Here is a 12,691-nt window from a genome sequence, read left to right on the forward strand (position 1 = left end):
CCTTACGGTGTGTTCCCTCTGCCAATAACTGCAGGAAACAATGATAAATAAATTCAAAGCAAGAGATTACAACCTGAGGAAAAAAAGGCTCTGCCAGCACATACATCAAAACCACATCATAAAAAATCCTCCTCCTTATTGTAATCTGTTTCTGAAATGTTCAGGTTCATTTACAATGATTTAACAAAGAGAAACTCACTGACACGTACAATGTATTACAAAGGAATCCCAATATGATTCTTATATTCTCATCTATGATAAATTTCTGTGTAACAAAAACAAAAGGAATAGCGTCTGTTCATATTGCAACGTGCCCTCTAAGCTGAAAAACATTATTACTGTTCTTGAAGAAGTCAATCAGTGCCAAACTATAAATCAAGTCAACTTACTGCATTCAGCTTATCCACTTTTTTCTTTTCAGGAGCCTTCATGGTAGCTGCTAGAATATCATCTCCTTTGAATTCCTTATAAAGTTCCAGTAAAGTCTCTCGGGTCTCTGTATTTGTATTTTTCAAATAGTAAGATGGATCTAATTTTGCTTTTTCTTCCTCTAGATAAAACAAAGTAAAATTATTTGGAGTTAAAAGACAAGGTCTATTTTTTTCTCCTTCACCTTATTATACACCTTGTTACCAAAAAAGTCTTCCAGATATTATTTCTACTTTTTTAATATAATGCTCTAGTAAAAACGTTTATTACTGCAAAAACAGTAACAAATTGCAATGCATGATGCTAAAGACAGCATAATTGGAAGTATGGCATAATAAATAAATGCCAGTCTGAGGAAGTATAACAAAAAATCAAATTAATTACTGCAAAAATTTCTTCAAAATCACTAAAATGATCCAAGTTCATGCAAATCTAATCAAATTACTTTTATAGAACAATAAAAGAAAAGATATAGTTGAGGACAATATGAACTTCTATCCTTTGTCTCCTCACTGAAAGATGAAGCCTGTGATATAAAAATCCCAAGATCGGATCTTTATTGTGGGAAGGAGGATGGTGGAGTGCACTGTAGAACTCAGTGGTTTTTATTTTTATGAATTTCACTTGTTCTCTGTCTTAGTAAGCCTACTATTTGCTGGAAATTAAATATTTAATCTCTGAGTTACTACCCACTGAAAATAAATGTGAATACACAAAGAGAGATGTTTTCCCACAGAATTAGTAGCTTAAAAGAGAAAGAGGAACATAGTAAGACCCAGAAAAAAACTTGTGTAGAATCAGCAATTATATCTCATTAGAAACAGTTCTAAAGGAAACCACAAGGGCTTAGGAAAGATCTTTTTCCCTCCAACAGTTTAATATTAGCACGTATCACTAAGCATTTAGTTATCAAAGCATCACAAAAAAAGAAAAAAGTATGTAGTTATTTTTGAGGATTAAAAGAATTTGGGGAATATTTATAATATTTTAGGAAGTCTAAATCAATCTTCACGTTGGAAGAAGTTTATTGGTATCCAGACAGAAGTACAGACAATACATCAGTGATACAGCTAACACGTGAGAGAGCCTACTACAAAGTAGACATGTATGAGAAGATGTAGTTTCCCCTTTTTTGGTTCTGGTACAAGGCTAATGGACTTTTCGACAAATTATTTTTCATCATTTTCTAACATCTCTCTCTACATATTCTACCTATCTACCTATTCTTAAAGGGCATGGAAAGTGTTCTCTGTTTGTACAGCACCCAATTGAGACAGTTAATCATTTCTCAAAGAATCATTTCTTTGAAAATATATCAACACCTTTTGATGTGAAAGGGACAGTTTCAAAAAGTTATTCACGCTAAAACGTTTCCAAAAAATCTTTCAAAATTACCATTAGACGCTGAGGGTTGCCCATTTAGAAAACCATGCCAATTCATAATGTAGTCTTTGGGAATCTGCATTTTTGGGCTGGTGTTTTCTCAGCCTACCACCAATTCATCCTTACCTGGATCAATTACTTTTAAGTTGTTCTTAACATGAAAGAAGTTAGAGACGTTGAATTTATCCAAGTTTGTTGGGTCCTGAAAATAATTAAAAAGACAAATATCAGAGAGCTTGGTAAGCACACGTTTTCATGAAACAAGCTAGTTTGAAGGGTAGATGCCAGCATAATAAACCAAAAGAGAGCAGGAAGGGAGAAGGCACAACCAGTTTCTTAGAAGCAGAATAAATTGCATACTCTGCAAACCATACAAAGATGATAAGGGATTAAAAAAAAAAAGTATAAATTTTTAAAACAATCAACCCCAGACTTCAGCAACTTTAAGGAGACATTAGTCTGGAATTTGATCCCAAACATCATTTTATACATATTTTGCTTGTAGAGGATACTAACAGAACTAAGCAAAGCCCACCCCTGCTAATGCAAAGAAGGAACCAGGAGCTGCAACCCCCTGATCCTTCTCTGCGTTCTGCCATTTGGTATAACGTGGGCAAATCCACATTAGCTATCCCTTTCCATTTATAACAGTGTGGCTGATCTGCACACGCTCCGCAAACTTTTGTAGTGCATTTCAAAATACACATAACCTCAGAGTAAGTATGCAGATTAGTTCTTTGCAGCCACAACTTTTTAATTCTTTTTTCTATAGTGAAATTTGTGTTTACAGAATTACATTAAAAAAAAGGCAATAAAAAGTGGTAATATGAAAACTCTATTAAGTGGTCACTAAAGGAATGAGCAATAAAATCCACAGTCCATTAAGTGTGGATCTTTATCATATCGCTGGGTAACTTTCTGCACAAATTTGACCTTTTGTTAGAGCAGATGAGACAGGGAATACTGGTGACCTAGGTTGCACTATCCTATTATTAAACAGTCCTCAATCCTCCCCTTACAACGATTTCAAGATTTGTTCTTCAAGCTCCTCTATATCACAGAAAGGTCAAAACATCCAGGACATCCAACCATTTCTGGAAATTCTATCTTATAGCAAATATCTTAATAAAATGCAATAGTCTTTAAGTTCAGGATAAAAATAATGCAACATATTATGCAAAGGACTACAACACTGATACGAACAGTATAATCCCAAATAAATTCAACAAAGCTTCTCAAACCACTACTGTTAGTAATTAAAAAAAAAAAAAAAGTACTGACAATTCCCTCTCTGCTGAAATAATGCTTAATATAGGCAGAGCTGGTAGCTCCATCGCATGTTAAATGATATAATTATGCCTTTCATTCATCCCTGAAATTGTATGCTTCCAGTGCAGAGTACACTTTCAGTTTTATGGCTGATAGTAAAACCAAAACACATTTATGAAATCAAGTTGCATAAGCCTACGCCCTAATGATGACCCACTTGCTTTTTTCTGTCCCCTTTCCTGTCATCACGTAATCATTCTCCGTTGTTTGCTGCCCTACTATAGCCACTCCGAAAGATCTTCATCAAGACACGGGATGCCAAAAAATAGATATTTTACCTTTAAGATACTGCATTAGAAACAGATCTTCTTTAAATAAACCTACCAAGAAATAGGAAATCTGAACCTACTTTTTAACTATTTTTGTATGCTCTGACTCCTGCAATTAGGTGTAATTATTTTTCTGTGTCAACAAAAATATGACCATCCTCACATAAATTTTTCTGTATGTATGACTGGTTTCAGCCTCGCACTCTGACAGTCAACAACATGCATGGAGAAAGTCCAAAGGCTCAGTGTTATGCTTCCAGAAGATGCAGTCTGCCTCCTCCCAGATATTCTTCACCAATCATAAACTGCAACATTCACGGACAGAAATTATGGCCTTGCACTTAAATGAGCCACCACTACTGGTAAAGAAAGCAAGGCTGCTTACCTGTTCCAGGGTAGGAGAAAATAATCTGGGTATTAATACTAATACAGACAAACGGATTTATAGCAAGCCGCATTTCTGCCGCTCATGACAAAGCTGAAGGGCAAGATTCACTCCTGAAAAAAGACTCTTCATATGGTACAAAGGGGAAGGGAGGGAGGGCAGGAGACAGCAGTAAAGATTAATGAGGTAACGCTTTCACTCTGCTCCTCTAAATAAAGCTTTTTGATTTACTGATTTATAGAGCTTTCAAAAATAAAAAAGGGCATCCAAATTATCAGTGTCTTATGAAATCTCAAGTGTTTTGCACAGAGGGTACAATGAATCAGCTTAGTTCAGACTGTTTCACAGCCACAGCTCATTTAAATGCTTACCAGTTTAACTAGCCTAATTGCTGGTGCTGAGCAACTCTGGCAAAAATAAATAAATAAAAAAATTTAAAAATTATAGCTTCCTTCTCTGTAAGACATTTCTCAGGGCTCTCCAGACCTTCACTAAGCTCCCCATTGCCAGCTCAACCATTGAGGTATGAAGGACACTAAAGGCCAAACTGCAGCTCCCTCTCCTTAGAGACCGCAGCCCTTCTGCCTTCTGAGACCCTACAGAGCTCAAAGCCACCACGACCAAAATGAGACACCCAGGTCCTGGGCACTGTTCTTCAGTATATTCAGGTGGGCCATTTACTCAAATGGCCATTTATACTGAGAAGGCAGACAACTCAGAAGCATATTCCCATACTGGTTTCCCTCTGCCAGTGGAGGAAAAATAAAAAACATAAAAAAATGTTCCACAAGTTGAAATTTGAGTGTTGTCTTACACAGGTTACATAGGACAACTCACCCACGGGCTCCTCCCTCTACAACGCAGTATTATGAGACGCTAGAAGTTTGATTAGAAGTAGATAAACATGTGCACTAAGTCCAGGAATAGCGCACTGAATATTAACTTAAAGACACCATTTGCTTCTACTGTCCCCAACAGCAGAAACAGATCTGGCCAGTCCAACCTGTGCTGCAGAGAACACAAACTAATGTCTTACTGATGGTGAAGATTCCTACCACAGAAGATGCGCATTTTCCGAGGTAGCTTTATGTAAATTTAAAGAGTGCACACACTCTTCAGACATATCACTTCAGGAAGAAAAGTGTCTCAACATTAATAATCCGCCCGCCAAGTTCCACTCAGTGCCTCAGTGACAGCTCCTGGGCGCAGAATCAAAACAGTCGAACCAAGACGTGAACGCTGACACTGCAGAGACAGAGAGGCTAACATACTTGTTTCACATCAACAGTCTCTCCTCTTCAGTGAAAGGTTGAAAACATGAGGAATATTCCAGCTCCCATTAAGATTAAGGCCTATGACATGAAGACTGCTGGAAGATTATTACAAATTTCTGTCTTACTTTATGAAACCACCTTTTGCTAAGAGCTACAAGAGAGCAGGATCTTTGCCACCTGCAAAGGGAAATGCCAAGTTATAAGGAAGAATCCTGAACAGCTTCTGTTCGTTCTGGTTAGAAATTGGTGTTTACTTAAATAGTTGCAGGATTTGTTTTTGTTCAGGTTTGAAGTATTTTATCATTACTATAGAATACCACTTTGCTGTTTAAACATTACCTCACTGTTGTTGTGAACCTAAAGAAGTAAGTTCTGTGCAAGCACACCAAAACCAGAAAGTAAGACGAACCATAAAGAGCAGAGCTAATTGGCCTACTTTAGTTTGTTTTACCCATGGTAATTTGTATTTTTAAACATGCTAACAGTCTCAGGGTCTTTCTAATTAAGACTATGAACTATAAACTAAAATTTAGCAAATTACTAACACAGATACTGACTTCAAAGGGTTGCTAACTACCGTGATTATTATAAATCTCTTATTTGATGTTTTCCTGAAAGTTGAGCTCTGAAAACAATCTTGAATTTTGTTCCACTTTTTCTTCCTATCATTTTCCAGTTCACCTGCTTAGAGAAACAGCTTAAAACCCATTCATCTTAAGCACTATACACACAAAAAAAATCACAAAAGATCAGGTCAAAAAATGCAGAGTCTGAGACTGTGGAATCTCTTAGAAGTCTGGTTTCTTTCTTAACATTTGGTTGGCCATACTGTATGAAAAAAAATATTTTCAGGAATGTTATCTTCAAATCACACAATTTAGAAGTATAAAAACCACAGCAGCTCCGATGATGAAGCCTGATTCCAGGCATGTTAAACTTAAGAGAAGTTTTGCAAATTGACACTATTGGTTTCCAAACAACTCCCAGTTGGCATTTTAGCTTTGAAAACGATATTTATGGATGAATGCCCTCAACCCAATGAGGCAGCCTTGCCCCTTGGCTGCAGGTAGTTGCAGACGCACTGTCTCTTCAAGGACTCTGCCTGGACTGCAGAATGATGGGACTTTTTGGATTTTCTTTGGATTTTCTCTCCTGAACGGGGCCATATTCTCCCTCCTACCACCCGGCTGAGAATGACAAGTTCAGCGTGGACCACGGCCCAACATGCCCCCTCTTTAGCAGCCATCTGGCACATGCCTGACTCACTGTCAGAGAGCCCTCACTTGCAACCAAGAGAAAATCTGCTCTGACCTCCTGCCACACAAAGAGCAAACGAGAACTGGCTGCGGAGTGAAACATCAATTAATGGTGCGCAGCTCAGCTACCTCCAGCTCAGTTCATTAGTTATGCTTCCTGTCACAAATGCCAATGGTGTTTAACAGCTTGTCAGGAGTCATGTCTTGTCTACAGCTGATTAGGTTGTACAGAAACAATAAAATTGATAGAAGGAAGCACATAACAGTATGAGCCTTTTTGTCTTTGCAAACCTGTTTGCACTCTGCCCAGGCACGCTTTTGTCTCCAGTTATTTCTCTCAGGAAAGCTCCACCCGTGTCCGTGGTGCAGAGCAGAGCCGTTTGCCAGCAGCATCTCTTGGGGAAGGCTCTCGGCAGGCTGCCATCGGAGAGGGACGATGCCTATTACCTTTGGCACGGCGGGGTGGGGTTTTATTGCAATTCTTCCAGCTCTCTGGTTCCAGGCAACCTCTGCTCCTGCATTGCCTGGAAGGGCCGTACTTCCCTCGCCAGCTCCCCTCCCCGTTGGCACAGCCCACCAGTAGCTTCTAAGGGTTTCCCTGAGCAGGAATAATTTTTTCTGTATCCCCACAAATTTCAGAGCCATTTTGTTTCTGATTTTTGTACAGGGGGAAGGCAAAGAATTGACAGCTGGGGGGCAAAGGAGGGGCTCTTCTTCGCTGAGTACCTCTGAACACTGCCCCTAACGGGACGTGGGCCTCGCGCAAGTGGAGTATCCTGGCAGGTGTTACTGTGCTCTCCTTAGGAAACTTGCACACTGGTTGTGATCGGAAGAAGTCCATAGGATTGTCAGAGCCCACCAACATGTCCGGCAAGGCCCGACCTGACCCTACTCCCTTCCCTGTGTCTTGAGCTGGAACAGGCGTTTCAGAGCGCCCAGCGTTACACGACAGCATCCAAATCTCACACGCTTATACGCTTCCTGGTCAGTTCTGCATAACTGCACAGAGAATAAGCTGCAAAATATAACATTAAAACACACACTGATTTACAGTAACACTACCTAATAATAATTTCTACCAGATTGTTCCGACTAGATTTTGTCACAGAAATAAAATAGCAGATAGCAGATCCTGAGATTTAGCACTGAGTTACACCAGAAGAATTTCCTTGGAAGCTTATTTCAAATCGGGTTAAGCAGGGATAGTCATTTAGATTGAAAACTAGTTGAAAAGCTGTAAAACATAGGACTAAAAAGATCACCTAGTTCTGAATCAGCATCCACTGCAATCTTAAGCAAAAAATGCTTTCAAAGCTGTACTGAATTCTACCTTTAAGACAATTGCGAAGTGAAACGATGAACAGTGATGTATTAGAATGGGAAGCAGGACTGGGAGGTAACAACACTGCAAACAAGCTTCAGCAATATCAGCCTTCCCATTAGAGGACCCTGTCCCCACAGATCTCCAAGTGCTTCACACCATATCTCAGCTATTAAGTATGAGTAATAAATCCTGAGGTACTTGAGCTGCCTGTCATCTGGAAGCACATTCATGACATTTGCAAGGGATGCTAACTTAGGATGAGCTGATCATCATACAAGGTAAAAGAATACAAGTGGATTTAGCGCTACGAGGAACATGGACAAAACACAATAGCAATATTCCATTTAGGAGACATATGAACTAGTACCGTTGAAATGAAAACTTATACGAAATACTGATAAACTGTAAGGAGAGAGAAACTTGGAAAAAAGTAGTACCTGTACTGTAAAAGATGGACAGCCTGACTTGAGTTTGTGGCAAGATCACACCGTTAAGGAAAGCAAAATTCAACTTGGGGGTAAAAAGCTACAGTCTAAATAATGTCCCTGGTCACACTAAGACTGCTGGAGTTTAAGATTTCTCTAAAAAAATCTAAAGTCAAAGGGTTTCATGGGGTATACCATGAGTATTTCTGACATTGTCAGCAAGACATTAAACCAGAATCCATGACATCTTTTGCTTGAATAAACAGATCAAAGTTTGTGTCAGAGTCAGTTCCAATTTTGGTAGCATATCTTGCACACCAGGATATGGTATTATTCTTTACCTCCTGCCTTGAAGGGTTGGATAATATTGCCATATGTTGATGAATAATTGCCATACTATACCCCAGGAACATTTGCATTTCAACGGGGAATAAAGCAATTTCTGTATATGTAAGTGCATGAAGTACTTACAGACTCCTTTACAAAAAGAAGTACATTATAAATACAAGATAGCATCATTCACAATAAAAAGTTATGATTTAGCTTTTTTTTCATTCCAGATACAAAACTAATTTGGTCTTCTTTTTAAAAAGTAAATTTAAAAGCAAAAGGATAAAAATAGCTGTCAATAAAATGAAAAAGTCCAGCTGAGATGCTGCTCACCAGAAAAGATAGCAGAGACGGGTTATCATTAATGTTTGTACAATGTTTAGTACCAAGAGAAGGACAGAGAATTTTATGTAATCCTCTCTCTTCTGGAGAGAGGAATTTTATTTTTATTTTTTTTTAATTACACACATTAGGAAAGAGAGGTCAAGTTTGAGGTCAGTTGCTATTCTGGTAACAGAATATCTTCAGCAGCTGTAAGTTTCTCTGTAAGTAACAATAAGGAAAAACTTGATTGTACAAATAATTTGTAAACCTACATTATTCAGACTTTCCATTTATCTTGTTCTATTTCACTACCAAACACATCTACCCCATCTGCCTCCTAGGACATTCAGCATCAGACTCTGGAAATGCTGTTTTCTATTGATAAACAGAGCTATTAAAGACAGTCCTATTCAGCTGTTATTTGCAAAGCAGAGAGTGTTTTTTCATAGCAACCTCCTTTATATCTAACCTTTTTCCAAACAGCAGGGTCAGTGTTACCAGCTCACCCCCGACTCCAGCTCTCTCAATATTCAATTTACATGGGGAAGTGGGAAAACAAAGGAATAAATTTCAACACAGAATTGAAAGGTTTTTAAAGGAAAGGGGACCAGGGACAGAGCTCTAGAGCCACAAACTGGAGCACAACAGATTGCAGTCACGAACCCTGGCAGGGAACCAAAGCCACAGGTGGCAGCGCTTGGCAGCGCGAAGCCGCAACACTGCCTACAGCACTGTCAGCACAAGAACTTGGAGGAGACACTGGTCTGTCTTCACAACTATTTACACAAAGAAAATACTATGAGAAAATAATAACAGATTCATATACCAAATATACACAAGCAATTTTAATACCCAGGCTAGCCATGCCACTTTGAGTTGCATCCTGGCCTCAATTAAGCAAGTCAGGCTTGGGCGGTATCCGAGTAGGAGAAACCTAGGTATATCGGCAAGTGTGCGCGTTGTACGGCACACTCAGTGCCTCCGCTTCTCATTCAGTACCCCAGAGTCATTCTGGCTTGTTTCCTGAACCTCCTTGTTTCAAATAAGATTTAAAAACTATTTGGATGGAAGGTCAAACTTTAGTTGGTTAACCACATTCAGATGGTCAAAATTTCTTCCAGTCCAATCCCAAAGACGGTGAAAGTTCTGCAATTACTGAACTGCTTTGAGACGATGATAACACAAGATTGTGCACTTAAAAATGTTTAGCTAACACCAATCTGTAACAAATTGTTTACTTAAGGGGAACAAATCTACTCATGCACTATACACGTCATCCTAAATGGGCATAGGAGAGGTAGAAGCAGCATCTGGCTGCGATCTCCATGTAGCTTGTAGGATGAATGTACAAGTGACTGGACATCGATCATAATCTGCTTAGTTTCTATTAACGGACATACTACTGTGAGCAAAAGAGAAACCCACCATGTCAAGAACAGAATTGGGATGAAAAACATTGATAAAAGTCCACGCAGGCAACAAAATTGCTAGTCATTGCATTTTGAAACTTAGCGGAGGTACAGCATATGGTTGCTTAAATGAAAAATCCAAGCTAGACCTGCAACAGGAACACTCTTTATACATACATTCAATTCCAAACATACAAAACACACCAAAATATTTTAAATAACTGCACATTTCAATTATTTCTTCAAAACCATTTGGTTTTCCATACTGATACACAGAAACATTTTCCATTCACTCATGTCTCTTTTTACTGTTCCAAATCCATTAGCAACCATGCAGTTACATTCAAATATCATTCTGTTGGGAGCTTTCAATCTGAAAAAAGTTATGTTTTTGCTTTCATTGGATTAAAAACATTTTACTTTGTTGCATTAGCTTGAACAGCCATCTCCCCAAAGGAATAGGGAGGAAAAAAACAAAATCTGTAAACATGCTGTTCAGCATTGGGGGGCAGGAGAGAAAGGATACACTTCAATTAAAGTTAGACATAAATGAAAAATATTTTTCTATTCAAATTAGGCTGTATCAGTCTTGGTTGCTGGCAATTAACTGTTCATGAGAGATGCATACTAACTCATGACTCCAACAATAATGATTTTTGAAAATTTTTTCCCCCTCTATCTCGCAATCTCGCAAGCTTAAAATGCCTTTATTTTAAGACTTATTTTTAAACAGAAATTTTAGCTCTTTCTGTACTAAGCTTCATCTGTAAAATAAACATCTATTACACTCTGAAACGCTGCTTTACAGGCTTTTAATTTAGGTTTTAATATTGTTAAAATCATTAAACATTATAACATTAGTATCTCTTCACATTTAAGAGAAAAAAAACTTTCAATTCTGTTGGCAGTAGTTCTCTTCCATTCTGCATTTCATACACCTACATCTTTCTCATTTTATAGTTTCCCTTTAAAAACAATTTAGAGTTAGAAGAAAGCCACTATAAGCAAGCATTCAAATGAAATCCTCCAAATTGCTGTTCATTTTATATTACATTTAGGGAAGCTGTCTGTAAAAATTGCTTTTCTGAAGCTTTGACTATTTTAGCATCCTTAAAAGACTAATATGGACAATCGACTTCAGCTTTAATGTTAAAGTCTTCTATATGCAAACTTTCTCCATTCTAAAGAATGTTGCTTTGGATAACACAGACCATGTACTGGTGGCTGTCCACAGCTGAAGATGATTCTGGACACATCTTTTCCCTTCCCTTACCCAGTCTCAACCCTTACCCTAATGCAATTCTGTTAAGTCTCACAATAAATCAGTGGTGCACAGTTTTCAGGTAAAACTGATAGATACAAACAAACATCCTCATAAGTAGTTTCATAACTAAAACTTATGATTACATACATCTTATACTCAATAAGATACTGTGAATTGGTGAGTAACACAAATACATTTGTCAAAATTCACATTTTTACATTGTACGCTTGTCTTTTTTGTGTACCATGCATTTTTGTTCTTCAGTTCACAAAGTTCAGCTAATGCAATCTACTTATGTACAGGGCACACAAAAATCACTGCAGGGATTCTTCAGGCTGTAAGTTACATGGCATCTTTGTGGCTCATCTGGATAACAAAGAAAACGGAGCAGGTCTCCTAAACAACACCACATGCAGAACAATGTTTCTCAATTCACTTATTCTAGATAAATGCTGTAACAGCCTACGTAATAACACCTCACTTACTGCAAAAAAAGGTGTATTGTAAGACACGCAGAGGAGAGGAAAGTTTACCTGCAGTGTCACAATGTCTTGCCGAGTGAAGGGCTCATCTGTCAAGAGATCCTTGTAGCTCTTTGGTTTTATGTTCAGCTGCTCAACTGCCTAATGGCCAGGTGAAAGATACAGATATTAAAAATCACACTCTAATGTGAAAATCTTACAAGCAAACATGTGATGCTAACCAAACCTTAAGATATAATTGATGAAGAAAATTTTACCCCTCCATTCTCAACTGGCAGTTGCAGTATTTTCATTGTGCCTTAACAGAGATGAGAAATGAGAAGCCTTTATTTCATCTCTACCCAATTCAAGCTTAAAAAAAAAAAAGTAGTAATTTGCATTCCCTACTTATGCACATGATTTTAACCAAATTCATCTTAAAAGTGGTGCCAAAATAAAAAGCCCTGCTTATAGTTTTCTAGGTCAAGTATTTTACAGATGGTATAAGACAGGCAGCTTTAACAAGGGGCTCATATCTCCCCCCTACCATCAGCACCTCTCAGTGAAAGACGCATGTTCCAGGTCAGCTGGGACAACAGCAGATGCAAAATTGCATAAGTCCCTGACGCACTATTCACCTCCACTGCTGCATCTAGCCTGGAACAACGCTTATGTTCACCTGAAAAAATTAAATGATGTTCTACAAAGCAGCAGCACGTTACTTCATAGTAAGAATCAATGTGGAATAAACGCATTGTCCTTACGATCAAATACATCTTGTGGACAGATGACTATGGAGGTCTACCTGCAGAAATACGGGTTCAGCGTT

General features: G+C 38.2%; 1 protein-coding gene across 2 annotated transcripts in view; it reads right to left on the reverse strand.

The window, feature by feature from the left end:
• Nucleotides 1-12,691, reverse strand: part of PPIL2 (peptidylprolyl isomerase like 2) — a 78,256-nt gene that overhangs the window by 44,612 nt on the left and 20,953 nt on the right. For both annotated transcript variants that reach the window (XM_067307363.1, XM_067307364.1), the window contains exons 8-10: nucleotides 11,935-12,024; nucleotides 1,939-2,014; nucleotides 390-550 (exon numbers count right to left, since the gene is read on the reverse strand). In XM_067307363.1, coding sequence (XP_067163464.1) covers nucleotides 390-550; nucleotides 1,939-2,014; nucleotides 11,935-12,024 — 327 coding nt within the window. The remainder of the gene's footprint in view (nucleotides 1-389; nucleotides 551-1,938; nucleotides 2,015-11,934; nucleotides 12,025-12,691) is intronic.

The sequence above is a fragment of the Apteryx mantelli genome, chromosome 17 (genome assembly GCF_036417845.1).
Source record: "Apteryx mantelli isolate bAptMan1 chromosome 17, bAptMan1.hap1, whole genome shotgun sequence".
Lineage (NCBI taxonomy): Eukaryota > Metazoa > Chordata > Aves > Apterygiformes > Apterygidae > Apteryx > Apteryx mantelli.